Source organism: Pelodiscus sinensis, chromosome 5 (assembly GCF_052426305.1).
Source record: "Pelodiscus sinensis isolate ZL-2025 chromosome 5, ASM5242630v1, whole genome shotgun sequence".
Classification (NCBI taxonomy): Eukaryota; Metazoa; Chordata; order Testudines; family Trionychidae; genus Pelodiscus; species Pelodiscus sinensis.
Window position 1 is genome coordinate 98,848,732 of NC_143056.1, and position 14,844 is coordinate 98,863,575.

The following is a 14,844-nucleotide window of genomic DNA, read 5'->3' on the forward strand; positions in this document are numbered from 1 at the left end:
CTCAGAGCCTCCAGCCACAACACAACTCACAGTCCACACATCAGGCATTATGTCTGAGCCATGAACCCCCCAAGAGCCTCCTGCCCATCGCAGGGAGCATGCAGAGGGCTCCCAGGAGCCTGCCAGGGGCCATAAGAGGCATGCGCCGTCCTAGTTTGGGGCAAGGATCCTGGTCCTCCTGGAAGTGTGGGGTGATGAGGAGAACCTCCAGGATGTCCGCTCCAGATGGCACAATGCTGATATATATGGTCGCATGGCCAAGAGCCTGGCCACAAAGGGTCATATCAGGAACCTTGAGCAGGTTCGCAGTAAAGTGAAAGAGCTCCACTAGGCCAACACTACAAACATTATTAGTTAACAAGAAAAGGGAAGATTCAATAAACCACTTGTGATGGGGTGTATCAACCCTGCACTGCAGCTGATGCTGTTACCTTAGCCCAGCTGGCTGAGAAGGTCCCACCCCCACAGACCTGATGGGCATATTCCAACTAGAGACTGACTATAAAGGCTTCTGGAGCAGCTTAGTCTGGGCTGACTGCTGAAGGGGAAGGAAGCCCAAGCAGCAGCATCCTGGCCAAGAGGTGCTACAAGAGAAGCCTCGGGACTGGAGTGAGCGTACAAGGAAGACGTCTGCCAGGATCTGGAAGGAAGTAGCCCAGGGCAGGGAATTACTCCCCAGGCGTTCAGTGTGTTGTGGCAGGATTCCCTGCTGACTGAGCAGTGGACTGCACCACTGCCATCAGGGCCCTGGGCTGGGACCCAGTGGAGAGGGAGGGCCTGGGTCCCCCTCCTTACATATCCCTGAGTGTGGGGAGCTTTACCAGTGCATATTGACTGAGGCCACCAAGCCATTATACCCTGGCTATAGGAGGCAGACGCATTGATTGAGGCCACTGGGCCATAAGACTCTGAATGCAGGGGCAGGTACATTAACTGAGGCCACTGGGCTGTAATAACCTGCGTACAGGGATATTTATATTGACTGAGGCCACTGGGCCATGTGGTAAATAGACTTGGCGGTTGTAAGGTCATTCAATCAAGAGAATAAAGTTGAGGGGCTTCGGGGGACCTGTCGCTCCTCAACACCACCATCTAGTTAAGAAGGTCTTGCTGTTTTGACTTTGCATTGCTGTCATTTTGGAGGCTGGGTTCAGATAAGTACCATTTTGTGGTCAGGTTCAAAAAAGTAAAAATAAATATAAATTGGGGAGCTATGTAGTAGACAAGTGTTTGGACATGGCCTGAATGGACTAGTAATTACACGATTACATTTTGAGTTAGTATGTGCCTATCTCCTGCAAGGGCATACAGATAGGAAGTGTGTCTCGCCTAATACTCCTGTACTTGAAGTGGGGACAAGCATGTTTCTCCTGACCCATCTTCACATTAGCACATAGAATACACTGCACTGAAAGGAATGATGGAGCATGCAAACCCTTCCCTGAGTGAGGTAAGCTATTCCAGGAAAGATTGTGCTTATACTCAGAGCTTTTTGTGTACTTTACACAAACTGGCATCTACTAAAACTAAGAATTCATTAATGCACTGAGAGAATTTGATTTTGGGCACTGAATCGCACTCAACATGTATATGCAATCTACATAATCATATTTGTGATTATTTATACCTTTGGTAACAATGTTGTATGTCTCTTCTATGCATCCAGTTCCATTACTTTGTTCAGTCTGTACTTTATCAGTATCTGAAGAGCAGCCTACAATATTCTTTATTTCAATGTTGTCATCCTCTTCATGACCAGAAATACAATAATTTTTTATTGTAGATTGCATATACTCATTTTCTTTCTGACTAGTCTGTATTTTGTTGCCTTTAAGTTGCTCTTGACCATTCTGGCATAAAATGGGGAAAAAAGCTAACATATTAATTACAGATAATAAAATATATTCAAGTTACTTATCAAAGTTTCGGATTCGATTTAACAGGGAGTCTCTGATGCAATTTTTTTTTACAGCAGGTTAGTAAATCAGGAGTCATTCTTTTAAATTAAATGGAGTGACAATGGTATACATAAGCAAAGAATCAGACCCACAAGCTATACAGAGTAGGAAAGTTGTTTGACTACTAGGTTTTTCAGATGGCAACTCTGCATGCTGTAAATATTAGAAGAATTTTCAAAGGAAATAGAGTAAATAAAATCTACAGGCTTGGTCACTAAAGAGGGCAGAAATTCATCATATGACCCCAAATGATTGGTTCTCATATTTAAAGCCACAATCTGGCCAAACCCTTTACAAATTCGGTGATGGTGGAGTTAGAAAAAAGGGATCAGTTATCTGCCCAGATGAGAGAGGTCAAAATAACTACTAGATGCACCCTTGTAGAGATAATAGCCAAATTCTGTTTGAGTTAGGATATAGTCTGGTATGAGGTCCATGGGTGTTCATTTGGGGGAGACACGTTTCTTTTGAGACCAAATAGAGGCTTCCACTTAGCCAAATATTTCTAGTTGAGTGTTTTCTTCTATTGTAGCCATCTATGCTTCCAGAACATTGTCTGGATCCAAAAGGAGGGACAGAAGTGGCTTAACCAGCAGGGAAAAACCTACCACAGGTTCAGTAAATTTCAGACTGTCCCTTGCTCATTATGTTGGAGAAATGACTAAATATAGCAAAACAGAGGTTTAAATTGCTTAGATTAAGTGGCATTCACAAGATTGCGAACATTGCCAAAGCATCTCTTCTTCACTGAGATATTTACAAGAAATATTAAGTTTTTCAACCATTAAACGCTCCTTATTTTTACCTCAAGATTTTCCTCTTGCTCAGTATGTTGATCTTTCTGAGGAAGGTAGAAGTCTTGGAGATGTGCATAAGTTTCATTAAGTGATACCAGCTCATTTTTAATAGTATCTACTTCTCTTCTTAAGTCTTCCTCCTGTAATCATTGAAGGGTCACAGAATAAGTAAACACACTGGTATTTTTATATGTCTTTTGCATTTTCATAAATTTTTTTCAGCTATATCAATATTTTTTAAAGTTAAGACAAACTAAACATATTTTAAAAACTCACAATAGAAGTAAATGATAATACAGGTGCCTCTCTGAATGCTATAATGAAGATCATCCAATTTTTTTCATCCCTGTTTCTTAGGGTACATCTACACTGGAATAAAAGTTTCACAGCATGGTCATGGCTGGCCCAGGTCAGCTGACTCAGCCTCATGGAGCTAGAAATTGCTTTGAAGACATTTGGGCTCATGTTGGAGCCTGAGCATTAGAACTCTCTCCCATCATAGAATTCTGCCCCATCCCACAGCTCAGGGTCCAGCCCAAGCACAGACTTCTACAGAGCAGTTTCACAGCCCAACAGGCTGAGCACTCCACAAGCATGAGTAAGCTTACCCGAGCCAGCCAAAATATTTAATTGATGTGTAGACATCCACTCAAGACAAATTTAAGACCCATTTCCAACACCTTATACCGTCATCTTGTTATAGGTTGGGCTTTGGTCACCATTTATTCCAGTTTGCAGGACTCAAATGTATAGACTGTAGTAACTGTGTCTGTTATAGTCTTTCTTTTATTCAACCCTATAGTGAATGGAGGTAACTTGTAATCAGTTATTCAGGAAGGGCAATATATATTGACCAGGGGAAAGCCAGGATTAAAATTAAAAACTATTTTAAAAAAATTGACATTTTACCACATTTTCACAATTACTATGAAAATATAAAACGAGTTTTTTTTTTCTTACCCAAACTATTTCCTTTCTTACCCAAAATATTTCCCAAAATATAACTCATATTGTTATAGCTGATTAATGGTTGCAAATTTACTGCTAAATTCCTGTTACTGAGTTTTTAGAAATTACTGAATATTTGTTTCAAAATGTATATAAAGGAGTACCGCTAAAACAAACATTGAGGGTAGGCCACCATTAAAGCCAATTAATCTTGATAAAGTTCCATTTAATTTTCATAACTTCAATTTATAGGGAGGGGTTACACTAGACTTTTATAATTTAATGGACAATCTATACATATTTTACTGTGTGTCTGTTAGTCTGTGAGTCCGGTTGTCTGTGCATCCGTGAGTCTGTTCAAGAACTCTTCCTAAACTGTAAGAGCTAGGACCACCAAATTTGGTATGCAAATTCCTCTTACCCTAACTTGAACCACATTATGCCTAAAAAATGGGAAGTGCCAAGACTGGGACTATTTTCCATAACATGGAAAGGGAAGGGACAGAGAGAGGCACAGATAGGAGGGACGTGATACTGAGAGTAGTCACTGTGGTCAGCTCTAGCAACAAGGGCATGTCTATGCTAGGAATTTCAAAATAACTAAATTCGACATAACTCCCAATTTGACAAAATCAAAATAGTATGTCCCCACTATGGGGAAGCATCAAAATTAGAATTCTTTCGAAATAGCATGTCCACACTGATTGGAGTCTGCCTCGGGCTTAGAGCACACTGGGGAAGACACAGGAGGGCAGAAACTTCCGGTTACTGCTTGGTGAGGCAAACTGCGTTGCGTGCTTTCAGGGGCTCTACTTTATCGCCGCGTCTCAAGTGCCACTCCTCCACTGAATCCCCGCTTGGAAGGATACAGTGTGCTCTGGTTGCCCTTGCAGATGCCACAGCACTCAAAGCATGGGACTAGAACTGTTACAAAGCAGTGCTAGGTTCACAGGCCTCATGCTGCGCCTCATGGTGCAGTTCATCCAGACTGCCCACATGCTGCTCCAGAAGGACAAGAACCAGGACCTGCAGCATAAACCCAAGTGTGGACTACAGGCCTTGATCACCAGGTCTTCGTGCTCCTGCTGCTGCACACACCCTCAATCCCCTCGACACTACAGAATGCTGTTTCTGGCGGCAGGAGACTAGTTAGGACTGGTGGGACCGCATCGTCCTGCGCTACAGGATGACCAGCAGTGGCTGCAAAACTTCCACATGCAAAAGGCCACCTTCCTTGAGCTCTGTGAGTGCCTCACCCTACCCCTCAGGAGACAAGACAGCTGCATACAATCTGTCATCCTCATACAGAAGTGCGTTGCCATCACACCTTTAAAGCTCTCCACCCCGGACATCTACCATTCCATCTGGAACCAGTTTGTTGTGGGGAAATCCAGTCAGGGCCGTGTTCCTGCAGGTAGCCAAGGACATTAACTAGGTGCTGCTTTGGAGGGCTGTCACTCTGGGGAACGTGAACAGCATCATTGCTGGCTTTGCCGCCATGAGCTTCCTCAACAGCAGGGGTGGGGGGCAATAGATGGCACTCTCATCCCCATCCTGAACACTATGCCTCAGACTACATAAACAGGAGGGGGTACTTCTCCATGGTTCTGCAGGCCCTCGTGAATCCCAAGGGATGAATCACTGATGTCAATGTTAGCTGGTTGGGGAAGGTGCACAATACCTGCATCTTTCAGAACTCCTGCCTGTTCCAAAACATGCACGCTGGCACTTTTTTCCTAACTGAATCATCAGAGTTGGTGAGGTGAACATGCCTATAGTGATCCTGGGTGATACAGCTTTCTCCTTGCTCACCTGGCTCATGAAGCCCTACATGGGGCACCTGGACCCCACCGAAGAGCACTTCAATGCCAGGCTGAGCAGGTGCCGCATAGTGTTAGTGTACATTTGGCTATTGAAAGGGGCCATCTGGGCCTCACCCATCTGGACCTCAGCGAGCACAACATCACCTTTACAGTGGCAGCTTGCTGTATGATCCATTTCCTTTGTAAGAAGGGAAAGTTACTCACCTGTGTGGTAAGAAGTTGTTACTCACCTTGTGCAGTAACATCTGTTCTTCGAGATGTGTGTCCCCGTGGGTGCTCCACTACAGGTGTCGGGCTCGTCCCGGCGCCGCAAACCGGAAAGTTTTTGCTAGCAGTAGCCCCCTCCGGAGGACCGCGCATGCACAGAGTGTCCCGCTGCGTTCGCGCCTTTTCTGCGTCGCGCGGTCCGACTCGCCAGTTCCTCCTAGCTGGAACATCTGAAATAGAGAAAGACAGAGCTCCGAAGCAGGGAGGAGGGCGGGTCGTGGAGCACCCACGGGGACGCACATCTCGAAGAACAGATGTTACTGCACAAGGTGAGTAACAATTTCTTCTTCTTTGAGTGATGTCCCCGTGGGTGCTCCACTTCAGGTGAGTATGAAGCAGTCATCCAAACAGCTGGTCGTGCTTCGGAATTATCTGTGCACAGAAGAAAGAACTGCCTGAGCGACTGCTATGTTTGCCGCTTTGAGACGGTCAAGGGCATAATGTTGAGCAAACGTGGATGAGGACGACCATGTTGCTGCACGGCATATGTCACGTAGCAGGACGTTCTTTAGGAATGCTGTGGAGGCAGCCATACTTCTGGTTGAGTGCACTGTTGGTGGACAGGGTAGGGGCCTGCCCCTGAGGGTGTAGCAGAAAGTGATGCAGTTAACGATATGCGACGATATATGTTGTGACGACAGTTGATGACCTTTAGAGCGGGTCGCCAGTGATAATAGTAATCGTGGAGACTTCCGGAAGGAACGCGTTCTGTCTAAATAGAATGCCAACGCCCTTCTGACGTCTAATGTGTGCCAACGGGCTTCCTCAGGTGTAGCATGTGGCTTGGGGTAGAAGGTAGGAAAGACTATAGGCTCATTGATGTGGAATGACGAATTAACCTTTGGCACGAAGGCTGGGTGACATCTCAGTGAGACGCCCTGTTGAGTGAATACTGTATAGGGAGGATCGGCGGAGAGTGCCGCGAGCTCGGAGACTCGTCAGGCTGAAGTGATCGCAAGGAGAAAGGCAACTTTAATAGTGAGAGTCTGTAAATCACAAGTTGCAAGTGGTTCAAATGGTGGACAGGTAAGAGTGTCCAGTATGAGGGTAAGGTCCCATGGTTCTGAGATAGGCCTATGCGGTGGGTAGAGATTGGAAATACCCTTAAAGAACTTCTTTGTAAGTGGATGAGAGAAGACGGAAAAACTCTCTATTGGAGCGTGGAAGGCTGAAATTGCCGCCAAATGTACTCTTAGGGAAGCAACTTCAAAGTAGGAATAAGAGCCTCTGGAAAAGGGCGCTTTTTCTGGAGGATCGGGGCCAGTCTAGACGCTCTTTTCCGGCTTTTTTAAAAGCCGGAAAAAAGCGGCGGACATTTTTATTTAAATGCCGCGGGGGATATTTAAATCCCCCGCGGATTTCCCTACGACGACTCGTGAAATTTACATGCCCCTTCCGGAAAAGGGGCCAGTGTAGACGTAGCCGTTATGTAGCCCCTGTATAAACCTTTTGGGGGATGCGTAAAGACCGAGTGTCCTTGTAGGAGGTCATGGAGAGCGGAAATGGAGGCAAGATGTACCCTTAGGGAGCTCAGGGAAAGGCCTGCATTGGGCAGGTCTAATAGGTATTGAAGAATCTGTGATACTCCCATGTGAGCAGGTTCATAGGTATAGGTCATACACCAGACATGAAGCATTTCTGAGTATATGTCTTTCTCATTGTAGGTCTTCTGGAATTTGTGAGGATAACCTGCACTGATTCTGGGAAGGTCTTTTCCATGGAGTTTAATCAGCCAGCATCCATGCCTGGAGATACAATGTGTGGATAGTGGGATGGGGTATCTGACCATTTTTCTGCATGAGCAGAGATGTGATTGGTGGGAACTGATGGGGTGGCCGATCGCTCATCTGTAAGAGGTGTGGGTATCACGTTTGTCTGGCTGGTTGGGTGCTACTAGGATACTCTGGCCCTGTCCTGTCTGATCTTGAGGCTCACCCATTATATCGAGGGAAACGGTGGAAATGCATATGCTAGGGGTGTCATCCATTGTATGCTGAAGGCATCCCCCAAGGAGTGGAGGGGGCCTATGCCCACTCTGGAACAGTATTGTGGGCAGCGAGCATTTTTGTGTATAGCAAATAGGTCCACTGTTGGGAGCCCCCCACTTCTTGAAGAGGTAAGTCAGCATTGATTGCTTTATCTCCCACTTGTGGTTTTGCTGGAATTGTCTGCTTAGGTTTTCCACTAGTGCATTGTCCTTGCCTGGGAGGTAAGTTGCAACCAGGTGCATGTTCCGTGGAATACATCATTCCCACGGATGGGATTGCCTCTTGGCAGAGTTGGTATGAGCGTGCTCCTCCCTGCCTGTTGATGGAATACACTGCGGTGATGCTGTCCATGAGGATTTGGACTGTTCTGTCCTGGATCAGGGGAAGAAAGCATAGGCATGCATCTCTTACCACCCTTAGTTCTGGCAAGTTCATGTGCTGCTTGGCCTCATTGTGGGTCCGTTGTTCCTGTACCATCTTGTGGTGCAGGTGTGCCTCTTAGTGCAGAATTGAGGCATCTGTCATGATTGTCGCTGATGGTGGGCTGCATTGGAAAGGGATACCTACGCTTAAGTTGTTTTGTAAAGTCCACCACGTAAGAGAGGATTTTATCTTGTTTGGCAAAAAAGTTGTTTGTTTACAGAATGAATGTGTGGCCAGTAGGCTGTGTGTATCCATGCCTGTAATGGTCTCGTGTAGGCAAGCCGTCACCATGTGCCCCAGTATTTGTAGTCATAGGCATGCCATTATGACCGGTCCGTGCTGATGCTATGAGGTCCATGATTGTGGCCCATCTGTGGTTCGGTAAAAATGCTCTGTCCTTTGTGCAATCTGAGTGCACCCGTGTGAGGGGGTGAGGTCACAGAAGACCCCTGCGGGGGTGCCTTCCGGAGTGCTGACATGGCCACTGCCACTCACCTTCCCACTGTCTGGGGCTTCTCACTGACCGGTCCTGCTGAGCCAGCTCCACTGGTCTCCCCACACCAAGGCCCTGTGCTGAGATCCCTTTCTTGCCCCCCCAAGCAGTACAGACAATGAACCTCTTAAGGTCCAAGGAGATGTGACTCCTTGAAGAATAACAAGGGGGAAACTTTTCCACCATGGTGGGGGGCAGAGGCTGAATGGCTGGCGAGGACATTCAAGCAGCTGGACACCAGTGCCATTCGCAGAGCACATGAAGAGGCTGTGCTCATTAGGGAAGCCTTAAGGGAGAGTTTCATGCAAGGCCAGTTGAGACTCTCCCCTGCCTCTCCACAAGGGGCCCCTGCATTCCCTCTGTGTGCCTTTCCTCCGCCACTCCTCCCTTCCACTGTCCTGCCTTCCCACCTTCTCCCTTCTCATGTAGAGCAAATAATAAAGCCATCTTTGTTGAAACAACAGGACTGTTTATTGGGGGGATATACAACAGGAGAGGGACTGCAGAAAGAACCTGAATTGGGGATTAGGGGTGGAGGGCTGCAGCGGCACAGGAGCCAAGCAAACAGAGCTGTAAACAGGGGAGTTTGAGTGGGAGTTCTGTTGGAGGGGCAGTGTGCTGGGAGAGAAGCTGAGCCCTGATTAGGGGGTGGGGCTTCACTGATTAGGCGTCCTATAAAGGTAGCCTTCTAGTCGTGCAGCGGCACAGGAGCCAAGCAAACAGAGCTGTAAACAGGGGAGTTTGAGTGGGAGTTCTGTTGGAGGTGAAGTTTGTATCTGGCTTTGTATTTGTATTGTTTGTAGGGGCAATGTGCTGGGAGAGAAGCTGAGCCCTGATTAGGGGGCGGGGTTTCACTGATTAGGGGTCCTATAAAGGTAGCCTTCTAGTCAGGCAGCGGCACAGATAGCTGCAGCGGCACAAGAGCCAAGCAAACAGAGCTGTAAACAGGAGAGTTTAAGTGGGAGTTTGTAAAGGGAATTTGGATATTGGAATTTGTTTGGAGTTTGTTTTTGCTGTGGAGAGGGTGTTCTGGTTTGTTTTTGTGTTCACTGGACTAATAGGATTTTGGTGAGAAAGTAGATAAAACATAGAGGCATTAGTGGCCATGGCCCAAGTAGTAGAGAACACAAGGAGGATGATTGGATGTGGTAGCTGCGGTATGTACATGATTCTGGAGGGGGTACCTGAAAGGAGTTTTGTTTGCATGAAGTGCCGCCTGATAGAGCTGATGGAAGAAAAGATCCGAGGACTGGAGATGCAGGTGGAAACTCTGGTGGAGTTTAAAAGGGGGTTTGAGCAGATGATGGGGCAAAGGCATGACGTGGCTGAAGGGGAAAGCTTAGATATGCAGATGGAAGCAGGATCAAGGGCCTCAGAGGGGGGACTGCTGGGCGAAGAAAATGGACAGTGGAAGCATGTGACTCAGAGGACCAGGCAGAGGAAAAGATGGGTCAGTGAAGGAAAAATAGAGCTCAAGAACAGGTATGTGGAGCTGGAAAATGAAGAAGGGATACAGCAGGTAGATAATGAAGATGGAAGGATAAGGAAGAAGAGAAGAGTGGCTAGTCCCGTAGATAAAGGGGAAGACTTAATGGAGACAACACCAATAATGAGCATTAGGATTACAAGGGAAAATAGGAATGGTAAGGACTTGCAGCCAGAGGAAACTAGAGATAGACCAGAGAATTTCACTGTCACTAGGAAAAGACAGGTGTATGTGATTGGGGACTCCATATTGAGAAGAATAGATAGGCCTGTAACCAGAGCTGATCCAGAGAATAGAAGGGTGTGCTGTCTGCCAGGTGCTAAGATACGAGATGTGGAACTGAGGTTGAAGAGAATTATTAAGGGAGCAGGAAGGAATCCATTGATCATCCTTCATGTAGGAACAAATGATATGGCTAGATTCTCGCTGGAATGAATTAAGGGAGACTATGCTAGGCTGGGTAGGAATCTCAAGGAAATTGAGGCTCAGGTGATCTTTAGTGGGATTCTGCCTGTTCCTAGAGAAGGGCAACAAAGATGTGACAGGATTATGATGATCAATAGATGGCTTAGGCAGTGGTGCTATAAGGAGGGCTTTGGGATGTATGGTCACTGGGAGGCATTTATGGACAGAGGACTGTTCTCTAGAGATGGACTTCACCTAAGTAGGGAGGGAAATAGACTTCTAGGATGGAGGCTGGCTCAACTTATTAAGAGAGCTTTAAACTAGGAATTTGGGGGAGATGGTTGGGAGATGCCAAGGTAATCTCTACGCCAGATTTTAACACTGAGAGGGAGGAAAACGAAGTAAGAAAGGATATAGCTGGGGGTAGGAGAATGAACATGAGGAAGGGTGGGGTGGATACTAGTCTAATAGGTCATATAGGAGGTATAACGTCCGTGCCAAATTGGGTAAAGAATGTGAATGAGACCAAACAGCAAAAATTAAGATGTTTGTACACCAATGCGAGGAGCCTAGGTAACAAAAAGGAGGAACTAGAGCTATTGGTCCAGGAAGTGAAACCAGATATTATAGGAATAACAGAAACATGGTGGAATACTAGGCATGACTGGAGTACAGGTATTGAGGGGTATGTGCTGTTTAGGAAAGATAGAAATAAGGGTAAAGGTGGTGGAGTCGCATTGTATATCAAAGATGAGGTAGATTGTAAAGAAATAAAAAATGATGGAATGGAGAAGACAGAGTCCGTTTGGGCAAAAATCACATTGGGGAAGAAAACTATCAGATCCTCCCCTGGGATAGTGCTTGGGGTGTGTGATAGACCACCAGGATCCAATTTGGATATGGATAGAGACCTCTTTAATGTTTTTAATGAAGTAAATACTCATGGAAACTGTGTAATCATGGGAGATGTCAACTTTCCAGATATAGACTGGAGAACAAGTGCTAGTAATAGTAATAGGGCTAAGATTTTCCTAGATGTGATAGCTGATGAATTCCTTCATCAAGTAGTTGCTGAACCAACAAGGGGGGATGCTATTTTAGATTTGGTTTTGGTGAGTAGCGAGGACCTCATAGATGAAATGGTTGTAGGAGACAACCTTGGCTCGAGTGATCATGAGCTAATTCAGTTTAAATTAAATGGAAGGATAAACAAAAATAAATCTGAGACTAGGGTTTTTGGTTTCAAAAGGGCTAACTTTAGCAAATTAAGGAAATTTGTTAGGGAAGTTGATTGGACTAAAGAAATTATGGATCTTAAAGTGGAGGAGGCCTGGAATTATTTTAAGTTAAAGTTGCAGAAGCTGTCAGAAGCCTGTATCCCTAGAAAAGGGAAAAAATTTATAGGCAGGTGTGTTAGACCAAGCTGGATGAGCAAGCATCTCAGATTAAGAAAAAGCAGAAAGCATATAAGGAGTGGAAAATGGGAGGGATCAGTAAAGAAAGCTACCTTATTGAGGTTAGAGCATGTAGGGACAAAGTGAGAGAGGCTAAAAGTCAGGTAGAGTTGGACCTTGCAAAGGGAATTAAAACCAATAGTAAAAGGTTTTATAGCCATATAAATAGGAAAAAAACAAAAAAGAAGAAGTAGGACCGCTAATTACTAAGGATGGAGTGGAGGTTAAGGATAATCTAGGAATGGCCCAATATTTGAACAAATACTTTGCTTCAGTCTTTAATGAGGCTAATGAAGATCTTAGGGATAATGGTAAGTTAACAAATGGGATCGAGGATAAGGAGGTAGATATTACCATATCCGAGGTAAAAACCAAACTTGAACAGCTTAATGGGAGTAAATCGGGGGGCCAGATGGTCTTCATCCAAGAATATTAAAGGAACTGGCACATGAACTTGCAAGTCCATTAGCAAAATTTTTTAATAAATCTCTAAACTCACGGGTTGTACCATTTGACTGGAGAATTGCTAATATAGTTCCAATTTTTAAGAAAGGGAGAAAAAGCGACCCGGGTAACTATAGTTAGTTTGACATCTGTAGTATGTAAGATCCTGGAAAAAATTTTGAAGGAGAAAGTAGTTAGAGACATTGAGGCTAATGGCAATTGGGACAAATTACAACATGGTTTTACAAAAGGTAGATCGTGCCAAACCAACCTGATCTCCTTTTTTGAGAAAGTAACATTTTTTAGATAAAGGAAATGCAGTGTATCTAATCTACCTCGACTTTAGTAAGGCATTTGATACAGTACCACATGGGAAATTATTGGTTTAATTGGAAAAGATAGGGATTAATATGAAAGTTGAGAGGTGGATAAGCAACTGGTTAAAGGGGAGACTACAGCGGGTCATACTGAAAGGTGAACTGTCAGGTTGGAGGAAGGTTACTAGTGGAGTTCCTCAGGGATCAGTTTTGAGGCCAATTTTATTTAATCTTTTTATTGCTGATCTTGGCACCAAAACTGGAAGTGTCCTAATAAAATTTGCAGATGACACAAAGTTGGGAGCTATTGCCAATTCAGAAAAGGATCGGGATATCATACAGGAAGATCTGGATGATCTTGTAAATTGGAGTGATAGTAATAGGATGAAATTTAATAGTGAGAAGTGTAAAGTTATGCATTTAGGGATTAATAACAAGAATTTTAGTAATAAGCTGGGGACACATCAGTTGGAAGTAACGGAGGAGGAGAAGGACCTTGGAGTCCTGGTTGATTATAGAATGACTATGAGCCGCCATTGTGACATGGGTGTCAAAAAGGCTAATACGATCTTGGGATGTATTAGGCAAGGTATTTCCAGTAGGGATAAGGAGGTGTTAGTGCCATTATACAAGGCGTTGGTGAGACCCCATTTTGAATACTGTGTGCAGTTCTGGTCTCCCATGTTTAAGAAGGATGAATTAAAACTGGAACAGGTACAAAGAAGGGCCACTAGGATGATCCGAGGAATGGAAAACCTGGCTTATGAAAGGAGACTCAAGGAGCTTGGCTTGTTTACTTTAACCAAAAGAAGGCTGAGGGGGACATGATTGCACTTTTTAAATATATTAGAGGGATAAATACCAGGGAGGGAGAGGAATTATTTAAGTTTAATAGCAATGTGGACACAAGAACAAATGGATATAAGCTGGCTAGTAGGATGTTTAGACTTGAGATTAGACGAAGGTTTCTAACCATTAGAGGAATGAGGTTCTGGAACAGCCTTCCAAGGGAAGTAGTGGGGGCAAAAGATCTATCTGGTTTCAAGATTAAACTAGATGGGTTTATGAAGGGGATGGTTTGATGAGATAACATGATCTTGGTAACTAATTGACCATTCATTATCAGTGGGAAATAGGTCAATGGAGGGATGATAGGAGTTACTATAGAGAACTTTCTGGGTGTCTGGCTGATGAGTCTTGCCCACATGCTCAGGGTTTAGCTGATCGCCATATTTCGGGTCGGGAAGGAATTTTCCTCCAGGGTAGATTGGCAGAGGCCCTGGAGGTTTTTCGCCTTCCTCTGTAGCATGGGGTACAGATCACAGCTAGAGGATTCTCTGCATCTTGGGGTCTTCAAAGTATTTGAAGGCTTCAATATCTGAGATATAGGTGAGAGGATTATTCTAGGAGGAGTGGGTGAGATTTTGTGGCCTGCACTGTGCAGGGGGTCAGACTAGATGATCATAATGGTCCCTTCTGACCTTAAAGTCTATGAGTCTATGAGGGCTCAGGGATGGGGATGGGAGTGCGCCTGCCTCCGGGTGGTCGGGAGGCTTTGACTGCTCAAGAGGTCACATTGCCCCATATTCTGGGGTCCCAGTGGTCCCTGGAGGAGCTAAGAGGGGAAACTGTGGGGAGGTGGCTGGTGGCCCACTCCATGCAGGATGCCATGCACTCCATTACTTAGGTGAGGAAGAAGCACATGGCGTCATGCTGGCTTCCCAGCTGATCCCAGGAAGCCTTCTATTGTTCCCGGTCAGCCTGGTGCTCCTCCCTGTTGGCCTGGTGTTCCTCCCAGTCAGCAGTCTGCTCCTGGTGCTCTTCCTCAAGCCCCTGGATGAGGGACTGCAGGCAGGCCATCTGCTCTCAGATCAGGACTTTATGGGGAGACACAGATGTCCCAGGGGAGCATCACTACATCCATGGCCCAGGGACAAGCAGGCATGGGAAGGTGCTGGCTAGGCCAGGAGCCTGATGGTGGGAGCGGGGGATGGAGCAGGGTGGCTCAATTTCTTACTGTGTCCCACACAAACCAGGTCTA

General features: G+C 45.5%; 1 protein-coding gene across 1 annotated transcript in view; it reads right to left on the reverse strand.

The window, feature by feature from the left end:
• CCDC73 (coiled-coil domain containing 73) overlaps positions 1-14,844 on the reverse strand; it is a 204,963-nt gene that overhangs the window by 39,187 nt on the left and 150,932 nt on the right. Inside the window, exons 13-14 of the mRNA XM_089778828.1 lie at positions 2,764-2,895; positions 1,628-1,850 (exon numbers count right to left, since the gene is read on the reverse strand). Coding sequence (XP_089634954.1) covers positions 1,628-1,850; positions 2,764-2,895 — 355 coding nt within the window. The remainder of the gene's footprint in view (positions 1-1,627; positions 1,851-2,763; positions 2,896-14,844) is intronic.